This window comes from Syngnathus scovelli, chromosome 20 (assembly GCF_024217435.2).
Source record: "Syngnathus scovelli strain Florida chromosome 20, RoL_Ssco_1.2, whole genome shotgun sequence".
Classification (NCBI taxonomy): Eukaryota; Metazoa; Chordata; class Actinopteri; order Syngnathiformes; family Syngnathidae; genus Syngnathus; species Syngnathus scovelli.
This window is the reverse complement of record NC_090866.1, coordinates 6,848,980-6,869,080: the sequence shown is the minus strand read 5'-3', so window position 1 is coordinate 6,869,080 and position 20,101 is coordinate 6,848,980. Positions and strand designations below refer to the sequence as shown.

The window sequence follows — 20,101 nt, the reverse complement described above, 5'->3', positions numbered from 1 at the left end:
AGGTGATTCTAAAAGCAGCACACAGTTGATAAAGATGACGTAATGAAGTAAGTAGTAGTTTATTAATTTTATGTTTAAGGTTATTCTTATTACAACCATAAAGAGTTGAGAGGTGCGGCAAGACATGTTGCATCATCATGACAACACACCTGACAGTTCCTGGCTAAGAAGAACACCATCATGCTGAAGCAACCTTCCAATAATATACATTTTAATATAAATTAGATTTTCTTGGGACATGTTTTGTCTCAATATCTCAGGTGTCGTACATTTCTGTTTCCTCGAGTTTGCTCATCTGGGGCAGGTAAACATCACGGTTGTGAGATGACGTGACCTTATGTTCTGACAGCGAGAAGATTTTCACAGTTTGTGTGAGGAAGGAGGAAGCCTCCCCGGTCACAACTTTACAAGTCACCACCCGAAGCAGCTCCTGTCGGAAGCGACTGCTGACCATGCAGTAGAGCAAGAAGTTAGTGGTGGAGTTCAGATTCTGGAGCATGTTAGCAAAATCACCGGCGACATTGATGGGGATTCTGTAATCGTTTCTGTTAAAGTTCTCCATGTTGTACTCGGTCCTCAGGATGCAGTATGTTACAAAACGAGGCAGGCTGAGCACCACAAAAGCCACAGAGACAGTTCCCAGCAGGAGAAGGGTTCTTCTCAACATACCCCTTGTGCTGCGTCCATGTATGACCCGACGCTCCTCTTTTGTGAAAAGATTGCTGGCACGGCATAGATGATGCCCAATGAGGTAATTAAAAATAATAACCAGCACGATGGGAACACCTGCCGAGAGAAAGCTGGTTATCCATACAATGGCAGTGGAGTAGATCTCATTTCGGTATTGACATCGAGGTAGAGTCACGGTTTCTCCATCCACCGTAATGTTGGTGGATACAACAACATTGATCCAGCCTAGCGGCACCGAAACCAAGTGAGACACCACCACGATGGCCACGCAGGTCAGCTTTGTGACCTTTGTCGTTGAAAAGTCCTGCTTGGCTGCTGTGTTTCGAAGAACCAGATAGCGCTCAATGGTGAACACCACTACAATCCATGATGAACTGTAGAGGGAGCCATATTGCAGGAAGCTCAGGATGCCACACCAAGGGTAGGAATGCCAGAAGGGCTGCAGCAGCCAGAAGGTAAGAGTCAGGTCGATGAGGATCACCCACACCAGGTAGAAGGTGTCCACAATAGCGAGACAGCTGAGATACACCACGGCTGTGTCAGACATTCCACATTTACGGAAGCAGATCATGTAGAAGGTGAAGAGGTTTGCTGAGAAACAAATAAAGCCAGAATCAAACCCTACACCCATGAAATGTGAGGCGACGTGCTAACCAGTGTTCCACCGTGCTGTCCACATCACAGGAATATACAGTAATATATATATTTTTATTTTTTTGCACAGTAGAGTTAATCAATCTGCTCCAGTAAAGTAATAAGTGATTAAATTCTGTAAATCATACCAAACTGTAGGACGTACTTTTGCCACAAGAGGGCGCTAAATGACCGTCAATTATCTGAAAGCTAGAGTGCCGACTTGAATTAAATACTTGCGACTAAATAACTCGGGGTGATTCTTGTAAATAAACAGCAAAGTATCTTGTGTAATGTTCTGTTTTGTTTTTGTCCTGCTGTCATGTTAACTACTTGACCGCCATTTTCCTTATTTTGGGGATTGATTTAATACAGTATGGTTAATTGTATCAATGTGATTATTAAACACGGCAGTTTTTGAAATGTGCAAAGTGTGATTTTAATTTATTTTTATTTCATATTTCTAAGCATTGAATTATTGTTTTGAATCTAAAACAATATCAATATTTATGTATTTTTTTGTGACTGAAATAGGACTACACATGACCTATAAATGTAACAAATCTGGAGGGGAAAAAATAAGACAAATAATAGCTATAAATTGGCAAAGCAGTAAACAAAATACTATCAAGTACCTGGAATACCCATCACGCAAAGGAGCGGGTAGTAGATCTTCTGAAGAGTGACCAAGGTCGTGCCTCCAACAGCCTCCATGGTCAAGCAATCGCTCACATGCTCATCTCTGCAGGGAAGCAATCACACAACATTGTATTATACTACTTAATAAGCAAAGTGTAGGTACCGCAATACAACTTAATTAAATAAACTAGTTACACACAAAAACATAATATACAATATGAAGGTGCATCTAAAAGGAAATATTTTCAGAGGGCCTACTTTTTAGTTGATCTACAAATGACTGTGGTCTACAGAAGAAACTAAATGTAAAAAGAAAACATTATTGTATGAATCCGCTATACAGTACATTTGCTTATACGTATTGAAAAAAATAAAAATAATAAACATTGTTTTTCATTTCTGTAAAGTATCTGTACTATGTAATTATTTTAATAAAGATGGAAAACAACTGTATTCCAAATAAGTAAACAAACAAATAATTATAACTTTATAATAATTATGATTTTAAAAAAACTATTTGGGAAATAATCCTTTATTATTAGCAAACTTGCAGAAATTCTTGATTTCTTTATCTAAAAATCATATATATTTTTTTCAAACTCCTAATAGCCCTTGAAAATTGAAACTCGTAAGCACAACAAACACACTCGTCCCATTACAGGTGATGTTTTATGTATGGTTTCATTTAAATTACCCATCAGAAGTAAAAAATAAAATAAAAGCAACCTTCATGCAATCCTCTGTTATCATAATTAACAAGCAGAAGAGAAATATCATGAGTTAGATGCAAAAAAATAAAAAATTAACTGCTCATACCTGGTGCTTCCTATGGTCTCATTTCAAGTCTCCCCTTGCTGTGTCGAGTAACTATCCAGATGTTTATAGCGCCACAAGTACACAACGATATGGTCGAAATGTGGAAGGAATGGGTGTGACTGCATTAAAAGCTTTGGGAGGAGTGACGATGGAGTCAGTCCACCTTGCATATGATGGCACTCGCATTAATCCAGAATATTGTGCAAAACACTTTCAAAATTTCACAGGTTGAAATGAACAATGTGCATATGAGTTTTGAAATGTCAAAGAAAATGAATACATCACAGTATCATAGTCAAATCACATATGCAAATATGCCTCCATGGGGACTATCACTAACGCAAGGATGAGCTCAGATCACAGAATTATTGGTGTCTTATCAGTTGGGGTTCAATAATAATTTGCATATAATGCAAATTTCATTGCAATAAAATAGCTGTAAATAAATCTGAGTCCATAGTGCAAGACTAATTTAAGTTAAGCCGGTCAATCGTCTGGACTAGTGAATTGGAAATCAAACATTTGAAAACAAACAACAGTGCTGATGCTTAGGAAAATTTTGTAGCTCATGCATGAAGAAAACAGCGAGCATGGTACAATCAATAGAACGTCATTTAGAAACTGTTAGTTTATTGTCCTTTTGACCCTGAAAAAAGACATATCACTTAATTAACAAAACATTTTGATGTTAAAAAAAATGGCATAAGAAGCATAATTAATCAGTTTGCTGTGTTGTCACCCACTGTAAACAAATGGAAAAAAAATCCTGCAATGACAGACCACATCTTCTTAAAGTACAAGATTTCCTCCAAAAGTGGCTCAGGCTTTTTTTTTAATGTACCAAACTGCAAAGGACAGCAATTGTTAACATATTTGAGACGCCCTTATTTGTACAAATCCCTGTGAAAGGATAAAGCATCTACGGAGGGGGAGGAATTTATTTCAATAAGTGTTCTTTCAAGTGGCTATAATAGTTGAGTTATTTTCAGGAGAGAGATTTATATCTTGAATTGGACGAAACAGGGTGACCATCAAATCAGTGAGAGGTGTTAATTCCTCTAAGTGCCCCTTACGTCTGGTGACGTAAATTGGAGGCAACTAGAATATTTGAGGAAATACGGTTAAAAAAAAAAAAAGAGGCATCTGTTTGCGCAGAGGCTTTTATTTGCTCAAATCGGCTGATGGACCTGGCAACCATAGTTCCCTATTTGAGGAAATTAAAAATGGATGCTAATTGTGTAACAATAACTTTTCCACTAGGGGTGTTCGGATACGGTTTCACTTCTGATACGATATCGATATTGATCCGATAAAATATCAGCAGACATGACACATGGATTGGATTTCTGAACTGACTGACTTGGAGCAGTAGGCGGGGGGGACACGAAAAATCTGTTGCCAACCGATCGGAGAGTACAGAAATCACAATCACACCTACAGACAATTTATCGTGGTATCCGGACACCCCTATTTTCCACCTGATCACAATTTGGGAAAATGTTAGGGGAAGGATATGTTGACAATCTGTACATGGTCATTTAAAAAAAAAATGTAAGATGTGATTCCAGACAGCAGTATCTATAAGACAGCAAGCAATCTGGGGAGAGCAAAATAAAACCTCAGGAGATGGAAGACATAATCAGATGTGGCGGAGGATTGGGTTTCAACGTAATCTGTAGGAATTATACACAGACAGATGAAATGGTTCTTCACTTTCACTTTTGGCAGATGAAAAATATATCTTGAATTGAAGCAGACATACAAACTAAAACAACCCTTTTAAAAAATATTTACACTGAATACAAGTATCGCATCCAACCCCTGCCTCCAAACTCACCTCTTATGGCATAGCAGACTTCATACACTAGAGGGGGTGTAGGAAATGAAATGAGTTGAGCGAAGGATGCTTTCTCCCCCAAAATAAAATAGTGACAAGTCCAGGAAGATTCCAGTTTTTTTTTTTGTTTTGCATCCAGCTCCAACCTAGAGGCAGGGAGGAAGAACGTTTAGAGGTTGTCTCCGGGCTGGTACTGAGGCTCGGTGGCTGTGAAGTAGTCCTCCAAGAAGGCCTGCAGGTACTCGAAGGTGGGTCGCTCCTCTGCGTCTTTCTTCCAGCATTGCAGCATGAGCTCATGCAGGGAGATGGGGCAGTCCTGGGGGCATGGCATCCTGTAGCCTCGTTCCACCTGTTCCAGCACCTCACGGTTGTTCATGCCTGGAACAGAGGGGTGAAAATATTTAGGCAAGACAAACATCCAGTCCACTAGGTGTCACTGTGTGCTACGATGCCAATGTGATCATTGTAGATAAAGCACACTCCATTTAAAATTCAGTCTTGTCATTTATATGAGGGGTTCATGATTGTATATACATGTATGATGTTGACGCTTATGCGTTTTAATTGCTTTGCCGCCACCTTGTGGCATCTCTAAGCTATTACAAAAACAACAACAAAAAATTCGTCGGCCGTCAAATATTTTTAGATTTACAACAGGGAACGGCTCCTCGGATTGTCGAGGTTCCACTGCATTTATATTTTAACATTTATTGAGCTTTTCAAAACGCGTTAAAGAGCTCACTCACGGTATTTTATGCAAAAAACAAAGAAGCTAATCCCTCGGCTCAGTTGCATCCTAACCTTCCTTCCCTTCTGCCTTGAGCACAACTCATTTACAAATCCATCTGGACGTGCGTATTATTCCTCCCATGTTCCCTTTTTTTCCCGGTCAGAAATTTAAGTTGTCCTGCAGGCAACAGCAGTAATCAAGTGTTATCTCACATTTTGGCAAGGGAAACAAAGATTACCCAAGCATTAAAGAACCTTTTACTCTCGTAAAACGGCATGAGGGCAGCCGGAGGCTTTCACAGAAAAAAAAAAAAAAAACTTCAAATAAGAAAAGTCTCAGCAAAGGCAGCTAGATTTAAAAGCAATGCTCACCCGGGTAAGGCACTCGACCCTTGGTGACTAGCTCTGTCAGGAAAATACCAAACGACCACACGTCCGACTTGATGGTGAACTTGCCGTACAGCGCAGCCTCCGGGGCGGTCCACTTGATGGGGAACTTTGCACCTGAATGGATGACATCAGCAACGATGGAAGCGAAGGTCAATTATGTTTGAACCTAGAGTCGGTGGATGGACAGCGGGAAGAGGAAAAATGTGAAGACTGACCTTGCCGTGCGGTGTATTCGTTGTCTTCGATGAGTCTGGCGAGGCCAAAGTCGGCGATCTTACACACCATGTTGTCTCCCACCAGAATGTTGGCGGAGCGTAAATCTCGGTGGATGTAATTCATCCTCTCTATGTAAGCCATACCTGCTGCCACCTGGCACAGAAGAGCACGCCTGCATTAAATACCAGTTATGATTTGCTGCAACATCCAGATTTGAAAAAAAAAGCTGTTCAAGAGTTAAAGTCTGACTGTACTTTGTGAAGTACTGTCGACACACATCATGTCCCTCATTTTTTCCCATTAATGGCCTTCATTTAGCTGGCTTCTCAAGGGGTTCGATATCTCTGCCCTTGAAGTTGATTGCCCTGATTAGAAATATGCGTCCTAGTTAGCCAATGTATCAGTCAGGTGGATTCTTTTCTTTGTGAGTCAGAAAATCAGCTTTTAGTTGTGCTATCAATCGGAAAAAAAAATCAATCAATCAAAAAAAAAAAAAACAAGCACAGAATTTAATGACGCTGATATGTTGAGACTGATGATAAATTTCAAATGAAGAAAAATCTGTAGTTTTGAAATAATTTGGTTCATTTGTGAATGTGTTTTTCCACACCTCTTGATTCTAAATCACAGGGGTCAAACTCAAGGCCCGGGGGCCAGATACGGCCCGCCACATCATTTTATGTGGCCCGTGAAGATTATATTATATAATTATATAATATGAGGTGTTCATACATTTATTTGACAGTCATAATGGCCTTATGGCATTATGACTACAATGCGGCCCGCGAAAAAAATGAGTTTGACACCTCTGTTCTAAATGATTTTACTGTTTTTGCAGGATTTATAGTTGTTATTTAAGAATAAAAGGGGTGTTTGTTTTATAATTGACTGAAAAAAAAAAAAAAAGACAACATACCTGGGCAGCCATATCCACAAGATTGGGCAGCTTCAACCCTCGCCCTTCTCCGTCCTTCAAAAAGTCCAGTAGACTTCCTACAGGGCAATATTTTATATTATCAATCAATACTGGTATAACACAATTTATATTAGGGGAAGTTTTTAAAACATAAAAAAGATGGCAGAAGTGAAACAAAAATATCTGCAACTAACAGCCAACAAAATTAAGACCCACCACAGTTAACATTGCCACCGAACAAAGCTAATCTAATACCCGAGATGGTTCATCTAGCTGTACTGCTGTTTTGGTTAGCAACTGAATTAATTCCAAATGGGCTCATGTTCACGTTTATTCATGCAAGCTTTCATGTACCTTTGCCCATGTACTCTGTGACGATATAAATAGGCTCCTCAGACACGACAGCGTACAACTGGACCAGCTTGTCGTGGCGGAGTTTCTTCATGATCTGAGCCTCCTCCAGGAAGGACTCAGGGGACATGGTTCCAGGTTTCAGAGTCTTCACAGCTACCTTTGTGGTGCCGTTCCATGTTCCTGACACATGTAGGCATGAGTAGACCATTAGCACATTTTACACCTCAATCACATCGTCCAATCAGAGATGATACGTTAGGCATGCACAAAAAAAAAAAATTGTACTACAGACATTGATGTAAACATGCCACACAGCAGGAGATCAGGAGACGCTATGGGAATCAGATCATCTTTACTTCTCAGGCACACGGCTTGAGCAGATAGATAATTAATTGGATAAAAGATTTAGAAGGTACTTTGATTTGAATTTGAAAAGCCATCAGTAGAATCCAGTGAGGATTGAAGAGCTACAATGCGCCAACACGGGAGCAGATAATCCTTCAGAGGATGATTAACCAGGGCAAGCCTGTAAGCTTCCAACTGTGGGGATGCCAGTTGCTCTAACATAACATGATTGTGGCACTGCTGTTACATAATCAAAAATGGACCATTGTAATAGTTCTACTGATCTCATTCTGTGAGAGGATGTAGAGGAGTGACTCAAAGGGAAGTTGGAGAACATCAACTCGCATGCTTGGAAGGTTTTAAGTAAGCCTGAATATCAGTTGCCCATTTTTTGGGAAGAAGGTTCCATCAGCTTGGTAAAGGTGCTCAGAAGCTGGGTGTCATCTGGGAAAAAATTAATTTCCAGTATCTGCACATGGAACTGTAAATATCTATGGTGTTATATTTATCACAATTGAAAATATAAATATATTTTATTAGCAGTATAGAAAATATGCTGAATGTTGAATGAATTTTTGATTTATTATTATATTATATATTTAATGCTTATTCAGTTTGTATGTAAACAAACTCAGGGGAAATTCTATTTTCAATAAATAAATAAAATATTCTAATCTCACAAAGCAGTGTATAAATTTAATTCTGAACACTGATAAAAATAATATTCCAGTATCTGCACATGGAACTGTAAATATCTATGGTGTTACATTTATCAACAAATACATAATAAACAATTGAAAATATAAATATATTTTATTAGCAGTATAGAAAATATCCTGAATGTTGAATGAATTTTTGATTTATTATTATATTATATATTTAATGCTTATTCAGTTTGTGAGTAAACAAACTATCAGGGGAAATTTTATCTTCAATAATAAAAATAAAAATAATTCTAATCTCACAAACAGTGTAAAAATTCAATTCTGAACACTGATAAAAATAATATAATGGGGGGGGGGGGGGGGGGACTGAGTACTCTTACCGTAAAAAACCTCAGCAAAACATCCTTTGCCCAGCTTTAATTTCAATTCAAGGGCTTCTCTTCTGATCTCCCAAGCATCATGACTCAAGCCCACAGTGTCAGGGGTGTAGTTCACACACACGGCAGTTAATTTAAAGCTCAAACCATTCGCACACTCTACAAGGAGGGGAGGGAAGGCATACAGGGTTAACTAATGAGGAGTACATGCAGTTAAGGTTGATGAAGGAGGCCAACTTTGGACTAATAAAACGGTTTCCCTGCAACATCCCCAAAGGAACCCCCCCCTCTCTCGTTTTGGGGTCTCAACTGTCCTTGTGTGGCCTCCTCCATGCAGCCCCTTCATCTGAAGGTGAATGGATCCATACCCATCCAGACTTCCCCAAACTGCCCATTCCCAAGACGCTTTATCAGCTGCAGTGACTCCCGCGGGATCTCCCACACATCTTTGGTTTTGACTGACAGGTCAGTGAGGCGGGGCATCCCTTTGTGGCAGGGAACCACCAAGCGACAACAGAGACCGGCGGCTCGGTCTGCTCGGGCCACGCGGTAATGCAGAAATAAGAGAAGAAAGAAATGCAATAGAGAAGTTGACGAGACAAAATTGCAGTAAAGGGGAGGAAGAAATTCACTTGAACTGCTGTTCAGATGAATTCTACAGTGCAGATACATGTGAGAAGAATGCACCCTAATACGATTGTAATGTCTTGGAGAAGAACATTTGTCAGACTGAGGAGGCTACGAATAGTGTCCCAATATGGCCATACGGTCATAAAGCAAGTTCCCTCCCTTTTAACGGTCTCTCAACCTGCTTTACGATAATGATGGTAATTAATGTTAAGAGCTAATCTGAATTCTAGGAACGTATACAAAAGTAGCAGTTAAACATAAAGCACAAACATGAGAAGCAATATCTAGGCTAGGCCCGTTTAGGTGCCTGAGTGGTTCACCAGCTGCTTCCATTTCGATTAGCGCCGCTCAGCATCACTTTAGCCGCTGAACGCTGTCTCATGAAATCAAATGTCTTGCTTTTACTCCAGAGGAAGCTCTCGTTGTTTGCTTGTTATCGATTAAACCGGTAGATTAGGGCCCGTGTTTCCGTCTATACAAGCTGATAAGTGCAAAGACCCCCCCCCCCCCCCTTGTCTATCCTCGTGCGGGATAAACGTCTAGCCTCACAACCAGTAATCCGCAGGGTGTTTACATGGGGCAGTTAAGATGAGATAAAGGCCAGAGTCTCACCCATGAGGGTGCTTAGCTGGCCGTCAAAACCCATCTGTGACAATTGCCTGCTAATTTGGTTCTCTCCTGTCATAAAACCTGCCAATATGTGAAATGTATCCACAGCAAACAATTTTTTTCCTAGAAATGTAGCAGCCCAGAAAGATGGATTGGAATGATAACAATTTGATCTCAGTTGAATCAATCTCCATTACAGTTTTTTTTTCCATTTTAGAGTTGGTCAGCATACACTTGGCTCCCCCTTGGGGGCACAATGTTCATCTGACCTGGAAAAACCAATGGAGGATTTCAAAAAACATGACCAGCTATTTTCATTGTGGTATTTTAAATGCATTGATGCATTCAGTGAAGATAACTTGTATTCAATGTTTTGATTCCTTTTTATTGATCCAATCCAATCAGGGCCTGTTGCAAGCAAGAAAAATAAGCTATAAAAGCAGAAGCCTTAGTGCGTTGTCAATTGAAGATAAAGTATAGTGTGATATTTTAGGACCTGATTAAAACGAGACTGACTGCAGCAAAGGGGGAGAAAGAACAGTTAATTACTAAAACATTTACTTTGGAAACAATGAGCAACACAATTTTCTGACATGTTACAGACCAAACCAGTAACTGAATATTTTGTGCATTTTTTTCAATCCATTTTAAATAAATCTCCTAATTTTGAATAAAAGGAATATAAGTAATTTATTTTGTTGTTCTTCATCCATTTCATCGATTAATCGTCGGAATAATTGACAGTTTAAGTGATTATTAAAAAACAAATAGCAGCTCTAAATTGTATTATTTATTACTTTTAGTGGTACTACGTAACGATTACATCATTAAGTATATTGTGGTTGTGTGTAATTGTAAACAATAAATATATAAAAAAAAATATGATTACAATTTTATGAACATATTACCATACTACTGCTGCTACGACTGTATATTACTCTAATAAATTTCCCTTTTGATTCAATTTTGTTGGTCTTCATCCAATTCATCGATTAATCATCAGAATAATTGACAACTTAAGTGATTATTAAAAAAAATTGTTGCAGCTCTAAATTGTATTATTTATTACTTTTAGTGGTAGTACATAACAATTACACCATTAAGTATATTGTGGTAGTGTGTAAACAATTAATATATAAAAAAATATGATTACAATTTTATGAACATATTACTATACTACTGCTGCTACTACTGTATATTACTCTAATAAATTTCCCTTTTGATTGGATTACAAATGTCCCTTTTTTGCATCTGTTTTTTATGTCGCTTATTTGTATTAGGGTCACAGATGAGTTGAAACTTATCGCAGCTGACTTTGGTGAGAGGCGGGTTATTCCCTGGACTGGTCGCTAGTCATTTGCAGGCCACATATTGACACAAAGCAAAGTGTGATAGGCAACAATGAAACTCGTAGTGTAGCATAAGCAGCGCTAACGAAATAAGAAAAGCTGTCGTACCTGAATAGTGCTGAACCAGTTGTTGTAGTGAATCAAACTGAGCCCTAGTGGTGATGTAGTAGCCACCACTGTCCAACTTGCGGATCTTATAATGTTTGACATGGTCGCCTTTCACGTCATCCCAGTCCCGTATGGACAAGGAAAAGGCACCTAGGGGGCGTAATTAGATTTTTGTGGATGAGCGGGTTTAGCCACATATTATTTTGACATAGAATCAAAAATATTGATAATTTACCCTTTGTGGTTTCACTCTCCCGGATGAGGAAAGTACCCCGTGGGTTCCCAGTGGAGAGCAACTGTCTCTCGGCCTCCTTTCGCCCCAGTTTACCAAAATACCAACTGTAATTAGAGGAAGCTTCACGTTAACCCAGTGGCAGTACGAGATGGAGACAAATGAAACCTCACCTCTTTGGTACTAATTAACTTGTAGAAAGAAATTTGGGGAAAAAAGGTCAAATTAAATATTACCGTATTTTCCGCACTATAAGGCGCACCGGATTATAAGGCGTACCTTCAATGAATGGCCCATTTTAAAACTTTGTCCATATATAAGGCGCACTGGATTATAAGGCGCACCTTCAATGAATGGCCCATTTCAAAACTTTGTCCATATATAAGATATATACCTTTAGACTTTGGACACGCCTGCTCAATATTGGTCCATATATAAGGCGCACCTGATTATAAGGCGCATTGTCGGCTTTTGAGAAAATTGGAGGTTTTTATGTGCGCCTTATAGTGCGGAAAATACGGTAACACTTGAACACACAACATTTCTTTAGTCATTTATAGTCGAGTAGGACTGAATATTGTTGGCATTTTGAAATGAGTGATTTTATCAAAACATTTCTGTTATTCCTGTATTCTGTCTGGATTTAGCACTTTGACGCACACGCACAATCTTTTTTTCTCTACTTACTCCTCAGCCTGGATGGAATCCACTGGAGCCACGTAATTACTGGGGATATAACCACTGCCACCAGTGGTGAGCGAACGAGCGTCCCACCAGTCCCCTTCACTGGAAAAGTTTAGAACAAGAAGAGCAGAACGCTTTAGACTTTCTCAAGTCTCTTGAGTTGGCATACTTTGTGCCACTGTACAGTATATCTCCTGATTCACAGACAGTTTGGAATTTATATGGTCTGGAACCACCCACATTGACTTACCACAGTACTCTTGTGTTTTCTTTTTCACTGCTTTCTGGCTTCCCGTTTTGGATTTCAGTTCGGCCCAATTTGACTCTGTTGTGTTTTCCCATTTTTTTTTTTTTTTTTATCCTTCACTTCACTTTGCTCAGCTATTAAATTCGAATGATTGCCCTCACCTTAGTAGTTGTGTTTTTTATATTTTGTGTTTTTTTTACTTTTTAATCTTCCTTTAATCTACCTTACCTTGTCTGGAACTTTAACGGACAGCGAAAGAATTTCATTGTACAAAGAAAAAGTGCTTTCTTTTTGTACACATGACAATAAACGCTTTGAACAACCAAGATCAGCATCATCTAGTCACATTATTAAAAAAAAAATCAGGCTAATTGTTGCTTCACCTTTTGTGTTAATCCCTGTTTTTTAATCTGAAAGTGGCATTTTTTTTTCCTTATACAAATACTTGAATACTTTCTTAGCTAGCTTAGCTAACTGACCTTTTAGCTCACCAGCCATTGTGGCTACTACAAGAGCTAACAACAAAATGGCATCACACGTTTTATTTATGCTGAATAAAGGTGTGACAGAGGATTGCCTGAGATTTACTCGACAGCTTCAAGAGGGAAGCCTCAGGAGGGTCTCAGACTCTAATAATCTGCATTCTGAAGGAGAACTGTCTGTATTTGTGTTGTGTAACATATTGAAATTTGTGTCTCAATGGAGCCTGGGAGGGAAACACTGGGAGGGGTGGACCCCCTGTCTATCCCATTTAGTAGAATTTTAAAAAGAAACCCATTTAAACCAACAGTTTTATGCAGCATATCTCTGAAAAGAAGTGGAATAAACAATGTAGCTCCCCTGTGTCTTTGAATCGATTCATATCCTCTCTCTCCCCGAGTGTCTTGTGATGAGAGAATAATTAAACAGAGGACCTTTGTGATTCAGATGAATCATTCATGCATTCATTCACTCCACCATGTGAGTGTCTTCATATGATTGTCTGTTGTGTGAACGATTTAAATAAATTACAAACACAGTCAAAATGAGAGCTGTTCCCTAACGGGGTATGAAAATAAACTCGCGCTGGGCGGAAAGCAACATCAATAAATCGGAGTTTTTTGGAAGGGATGAGCATAATCATAAAATCTTGTAAATAGAATCTGACTATTCTCATCATAACGATCGCTTTCAGGCTTTTTCATTGTTTGTCCAACAGGAGTCACTGTGGCTAAGGAATAAATATTTGAAGCTGGCTGGCATGAAAAAAAAAGGGGGAGCAGAGTGGAGAGAGAAACTGAAGATGTGATGCAGCTCTTTGTGGGTTCCACTAAGAAGCAAGATGAGAGAAAAGAGGGGGGGAATTAAAAAAGCAGTCTGAGACCTCATGACCGTGTTTTCTTGCTGCTGTTCACAAGTCAATGAATGGTTTCTTTTTTTTTTTTTGTCCAACAGGAGTCTCTAAAAAATAAATACTCGAGGCTGGATGGCATTTATGAAAGGACAGCAATAATATTTATATTTCCAATGAAAGAAAGCAGCACTTATTTTGGCTCTTGTTCACTGCAGATAATGAAACCTCTGAGTTCAGCTAACTCTATCCCGGTGATAAATGTAAATGTACATTTTTCACAAGTACGGACTCTCAGACAAGCGACTGTAGTGACTTACGTGCTGTTGATAATCTGGAACCTTTCTCCTTTTCTGAAAGTGAGGTCATCTTCTGTCCGTGCTTCGTAGTCATATAGTGCCACAAAGAGGGTGACTCCTGCACAAAGAATTTTTAAAAACATAACATCAATATCTTTTTGCAAGAAGACCTTTCATTCTACCGTATTTTCCGGACGATAAGGCACACCGGACTATAAGGCGCACCTTCAATGAATGGCCCATTTTAAAACTTTGTCCGTATATAAGGCGCACCGGATTATAAAGCGGACCATTAATGCATCATGTCAGATTTTTAATCCAAATCAAATCATTCTCCATTTTATCTTTTTTATTTCAACTTCAGATGCAACAAATTACTTTATAATCACAAAATAATGATCCATAGTCTTTTTGATTCATGATTCATAGTCTTCAGCGGGCCACTTATGAGTGATTTCATGACATAATGCTTCGGGTCAGTTTAAATTTAGGAACTTGGTCCATATATAAGGCGCACCGGACTATCAGAAAGGCTTTTGAGAAAATTTGAGGTTTTTAGGTGTGCCTTATAGTCCGGAAAATACGGTAAATAAATAACAAATAAACAAACTAATTAATTAAATGAAGCAAAAAAATAATAAAAAATAAAAAAAGCTAAAAAATTACAATTTGAAGTGATGACATTTGAAGTGTTAGTAGAAGACAGTGGAAATATTGCATTGATGATTTTAGTGAAGCATATACAACTATACAAAAGCCATATTTTCTCATCTCTTTCTCTTCTTGTGCAGCGTGAGTAATAAGGGACAGAAGAAGGAAGGGGTAACCTCGCTTCAGTCCGTTATGAGATAACTGGCAGGCTACCCTGAGTGCAGCATCAATAAATACAAAGCTGGTGGAACAAAAGGGCAGGGAAGCAGATGATTGGATAACATAGGATGGCATTGCTGCTGACCAGCGGAAACTAAACTGCAGTAGAACAGTAGTAACATTTCAGTGGAACCTGTCTCTTGAATTAAAGTAAGTTTTTTTGTGGGCTAAAAATGGAGCACAGAATTATTGGTTTGTACATTTTTCGCACACGTGTCAAACCCAAGGCCCGGGGGCCAAATCCGGCCTGTGACATTATTTTATGTGGCCCGTGAAGCCAATCATGTATGTTGACTTCATGTTTCTCGGAAATTGTCTTCACTTTTAACAACACTGAGATGAGATATTGCAATAATTTGTGTTACTTATCCCCCGTTTAAATTAAATTGAAAATTAGTCGAACGATTTACTGGGTTTTGATTTCAAAACTAGTTATGCATAATTTTTTTTGCATATATGTGGGAGTTGATCAAACACATATGGGTTCACAGTCATAACGGCTGCGAGGGAAATCATAGCAACGTTTTGGCTCACGACAAAAATGAGTTTGACACTCTTGGTATAATGTGCACAACCCCGAAATAGCACATAACCGTCTCAATTTGTTGACTGTGCCAGAGCGTATTTAGAATGAACTGGAAATAATTTCCTGTCTGTTAAATCTTGAGTATGTCCGTTCCGAGTCTGTTAAATTGAATTTCCACCGTATCTACATAATTCCTAATCACTTCTGAATTTTAAAGATAGCATTTTCGCTTCATAACTGTTACCTTTCCCTTATCTCCTAACATTAATCCGATCAAATGTCACGAGACAAGAGACACACACACCGACACACACACACGAAAAAAAAAACCCAACAACCTGTCCTAGTTAGATGTGTACATTAAAAATAACCTACTTCTCTCAGAGGAATACGCTCTCACCCTACTGCTCCTCTTTAATGCGAGCAGGTTAACAAGTACAAACAAGGGTGGGGAAAAATAAATATTACAAAGAACTGAGATTATAGTAATTGCGGGTTGTGTATAGTAGAAAGCAGTCGTGCATGTTTAAGACACTGTACTTAGATGTATGTTTTAACAAATGTAACTGTTTCAAAGGTTCCCTGGATAATCCTCACTTCACTTTAGCTGGTTCTTTTCACGTCATTCACTTTTGTTTTTTATAACTGAAAGAATAAACAAGAGTAGTATTTACAATTGTACATTTTGCACCCCTAAAAACAGACTTGATAGTCTCCACTTTAATTTGATATTTGAATGGATCCCTTGTTTGGGGTTAAATTGTTTTGTCTTGGAGATCAAATGGCTTTGATAAGCCGAAAATATCACTAAAAAGTATTTGATCAAGCAGGCCTGTGTTTGTTAAATCTGTTTTCATGGCATATGCTCTTGACAAATGGAGCCTTTTAGAAAGTCTTGTAAATATTCTTTTGATCGTAAGAATTCACATCATTTGACTTCAGACACCTCTGGGCAACATGTTTTTCAATAAATGAGGGCTTTTAATGGGAAGGGCTTGCTGCTTTTCATGAAATTGGCAAAAAGGGAAACGCTCGAATGTTTTAAGAATCACAAGACCCCGATTGCTTCACAGTGTGTGAGTGTTTCCAATAGGCCAGGGGTGTCAAATTATTTTTGTCGCGGGCCGGATCATAGTCATGGTTTCCGTCGAAGGGCCATTGAAACTGCCAATCCAAATAAATGTCTGAATGTCTCAAATCATATATAGTGTACGGTATTCAACAAACTAGTGAATGACTAGTTTTCAAAACAGAGACTAAGAAAAACTGTTAACATATTTTAAAAATATGAATGGTAATAGCAATTGCTAGCAACAGAGCTATTTTTTAAAAGTGAAAACAATTAGTAATTTTAATATTGACAATTGAATTCGATGCACAATTAGTCTTCGCGAGCCACATAAAATGATGTGGCGGGCCGTATCTGGCCCCCGGGCCTTGAGTTTGACACATGTGCCAATAGAGTAGCTAGGAAGTATAAATTGATTTATTGATTCATGTTAGCTTGTCTCTCAGTGAGCGACTTACATATGAGGTCGTAGAACTAGCTTGGTTGCATTGAAAGATATTACATCAGCCAAACATCAATTTGTGACGCTAACATAGTTTGAGTTCATCTATGATGTGCCTGATGGGTATTAGTAATACATAGCAAGTTGCATCGCTGTTACTACAACAGTGAAGGACAGCTTATATCCACATTTTCCCTGCAGGAAGGAGGATTTTTGAAAGATAAGCCTCTCCTTGTGTCACTGCCCATTGAGTGGATTTGGATTAAACACTGAAAGAACTAAAGCATGCTTTGAGAAAGTGGAGTCGTATAAATTGCGGGAAAATTTTGAGTTCAAGGTAGATACAGGGTTCAGCAAAACAAAGGATATCCTGAGTGGGAATATTCATTTCCTAGACAATGTCCTCTCCACACAAAACCATGTGTTAATACCAGCCGGACGTTCCTGACAGGGCTGGGTTGCACTTAGGGTGGGGGTGTCAAACTGCTGAGGTTCTGCCTATAGGAAGGGAATTCAGGAAGTAGTAGGAATTTTTGATGGATGTAAAGAAATTTGGAACAAAATGTGCTAGCTACCCTCTCTCGGACACCTTAGGTCAAGTGTCAAACTCAAGGCCCGGGGGCCAGATACGGCCCGCCACATCATTTTATGCGGCCCGCGAAGACAAATTGTGCATCAAATTCATATGTCAATATTAAAATGACTGATAGTTTTCATTTTTTAAAAATAGATCTATTGCTAGCAATTTTTATTACCATTCATATTTTTAAAATATGTTAAGTTTTTCTTAGACTCTGTTTTGAAAACTAGTTATTCATCTAGTCATTCACTAGTTTGTTGAGTACCGTACACTATATATCATTTGAGACATTCAGACATTTATTTGGGTTGGCAATTTCAATGGCCCTTCGAAGGAAACCATGACTATAAGTTTGACACCCCTGCCTTAGGTTTTAGTGGACGATCAGGCTCCCTGGTAGTAGAAAGACCATAATCGTTGCAAATAAAGAATAAAAAACACTTACTATCCTACGGTTATAAAAAATGTGTTTCCATAGGGCCAAGTCAACAGGGTGGGATGCACAAGTGCCACTGGCACTTAAAACCAGAAAAGACCATGTTTCCATAGGATAAAATATATAGGGTCAGCAAAAGCAATGAAAACTGCAAGGGCCCTAAAATATATCCCTGTGGAACACCAAAAGACAGAGGGGCAGGGCGGGACTGAAAGCTTTTCTCCTGAATTTTAGAAGTAAAAGGGAGCTTGGAAATGGGTCAAAAATTAGACAGACAGGTTTCTTGAGAAGTGGTTGCACTACAGAATGTTTAAAATGTTTGAAGACCCCACCAGACAAAAACTGTTGTTTATAGTATCCAAAACCGATTCACCAGTACCGTATTTTCCGCACTATAAGGCGCATCTTCAATGAATGGCCCATTTAAAAACGTTGTCCATATATAAGAGGCACCGGATTATAAGGCGCACCTTCAATGAATGGCCCATTTTAAAACATATATAAGATATATATACATTTGGCCTGCATGCCGGACTTTGGACATGCCTGCTGTAGTGGCTCAATATTGGTTCATATATAAGGCGCACCTGATTATAAGGCGCACTGTCAGCTTTTGAGAAAATTTGAGGTTTTTTGGTGCGCCTTATAGTGTGGAAAATATGGTACTCTGGAGACCCTCCTTAAATAAATCAGGAGGAGCGAAGCCATAAGGAGAGCAGAATGGCCTAATCTGGTGAACTGCATCCTCTAAAACTGTCAAGGAAACCGCTTTAAAAGACTTTAACACCGCGGAACAAGGACAGCGGGGTTAAGTGCGGTGCTTGAAACAAGTCCTAGCTAGCGCACCTTGTCAATGGAAAAATTGCAGAAATCTATTGCACATTTCAGGGGGCGAGTCAGTGCAGTTAGGCTATTGGGGTGTAAGGGCTGATTGGAAAACTCCAAGCAAGTCCTTATAAGACTTTTCTGATTTCTGATTCTGAATAACTATTATTTACTTTCTGTACATACCTCATTCATGTTAATATAAATACCCACATTGAACATACTGTAAATAAGATCTTTCACTTTTATTCTTAGACTTATACTGTAAATAAGATCTTTCACTTTAATTTTAGACTTCCTTTATACTTTTTTAAATTTTTGTAATGTTTTGCACTAGAAAGGGAGTAGCTCTCCAAATTTCGTTGTACAACTAAGTTGTAAAATGACAATAAAGGGCATTCTATTCTATTCTATTCTATTCTATTCTATTCTATTCTATTCTATTCTATTCTATTCTATTCTATTCTATAAGGACATTTGACAACCAAATATGCCTTACACGAGTAAACCATTAGCTCCCACTTTACCTGTCCCACCACGGGTCCTGAGGGTTCCAGTGTTAGAGGAAGTGCTGACCCCACCAAAAACAGTCATCCCCTGTCCAACAGGTGTGTGAAAATTGTTGTAGTTGGGGATAGCCGTGACCCCAAAGCTGGGGTAGTGCTGTGGCGTGGGGTCAGCCCCATAGCGGTAGCCCGCATGGGAGATGCTTGTGTCTCTATCGTCTGTGAGTTTGGTTGCTTCTTTATCCTTGCATTGCACACAGCCCATTATCTATAATCTGGAAGGACAGAAGGAAGAACAACAGTTAATTTAGCGGAATGCAATTGACAGTCGATTTCTCATTGCCTGATATCTGTCATAAAACACTTCCATCTTCTTTCTCACACTGAGATGTATGACGGCTGCTTTTGAGATATGATGGCCAATTTTCCTCTTGATTGAGCATCTTTCGTCGGAGATGAAATTGCTCAATGTACAACAGGCTTAACACAGAAATGTATCCATGCTGGTCCACAGGTGTCAAACTCAAGGCCCGCGGGCCAGATACGGCCCGCCACATCATTGTATGTGGCCCGTGAAGGCAAATTGAAGAATTGCAAATTGTCTTCACTTTTAATACCTTTTTTTTTTCATATTTGACCAGTTTTTACTCGTCTGATTTGAAAACGAGTTATTTGTCAGTTTGTTTTGTAGCTTTGACTGTACATAATATGAGGTGCTCATACATTTATTTGGGTTGACAGTCATAATGGCC

At 38.9% G+C, this 20,101-nt stretch overlaps 2 protein-coding genes across 5 annotated transcripts in view; both read right to left on the bottom strand.

Moving 5' to 3' along the window:
- Positions 1-35: 35 nt before the first annotated feature.
- LOC125989792 (probable G-protein coupled receptor 139) lies at positions 36-2,352 on the bottom strand. The gene is made up of 2 exons (XM_049756093.1): positions 1,959-2,352; positions 36-1,281 (listed from the first exon to the last, which is right to left on the bottom strand). The coding sequence occupies exons 1-2, from the start codon at positions 2,035-2,037 to the stop codon at positions 257-259; spliced, it is 1,104 nt and encodes a 367-aa protein (XP_049612050.1). The 5' UTR covers positions 2,038-2,352; the 3' UTR covers positions 36-256.
- Positions 2,353-3,388: 1,036 nt separating this feature from the next.
- Positions 3,389-20,101, bottom strand: part of LOC125990179 (tyrosine-protein kinase Fyn) — a 37,805-nt gene continuing 21,092 nt past the window's right edge. For 2 of the 4 annotated variants that reach the window (XM_049756983.2, XM_049756982.2), the window contains 12 exons: positions 19,371-19,624; positions 14,117-14,213; positions 12,223-12,321; positions 11,539-11,642; positions 11,304-11,453; positions 8,976-9,140; positions 8,611-8,766; positions 7,221-7,400; positions 6,867-6,943; positions 5,950-6,103; positions 5,717-5,848; positions 3,389-4,993 (listed from right to left, as the gene is read on the bottom strand). In XM_049756983.2, the coding sequence (XP_049612940.1) occupies positions 4,785-4,993; positions 5,717-5,848; positions 5,950-6,103; positions 6,867-6,943; positions 7,221-7,400; positions 8,611-8,766; positions 8,976-9,140; positions 11,304-11,453; positions 11,539-11,642; positions 12,223-12,321; positions 14,117-14,213; positions 19,371-19,614 (1,767 nt within the window). In that variant the 5' untranslated portion in view covers positions 19,615-19,624 and the 3' untranslated portion in view covers positions 3,389-4,784. The remainder of the gene's footprint in view (positions 4,994-5,716; positions 5,849-5,949; positions 6,104-6,866; positions 6,944-7,220; positions 7,401-8,610; positions 8,767-8,975; positions 9,141-11,303; positions 11,454-11,538; positions 11,643-12,222; positions 12,322-14,116; positions 14,214-19,370; positions 19,625-20,101) is intronic. The other 2 variants (XM_049756984.2, XM_049756985.2) reach the window with 2 other exon arrangements.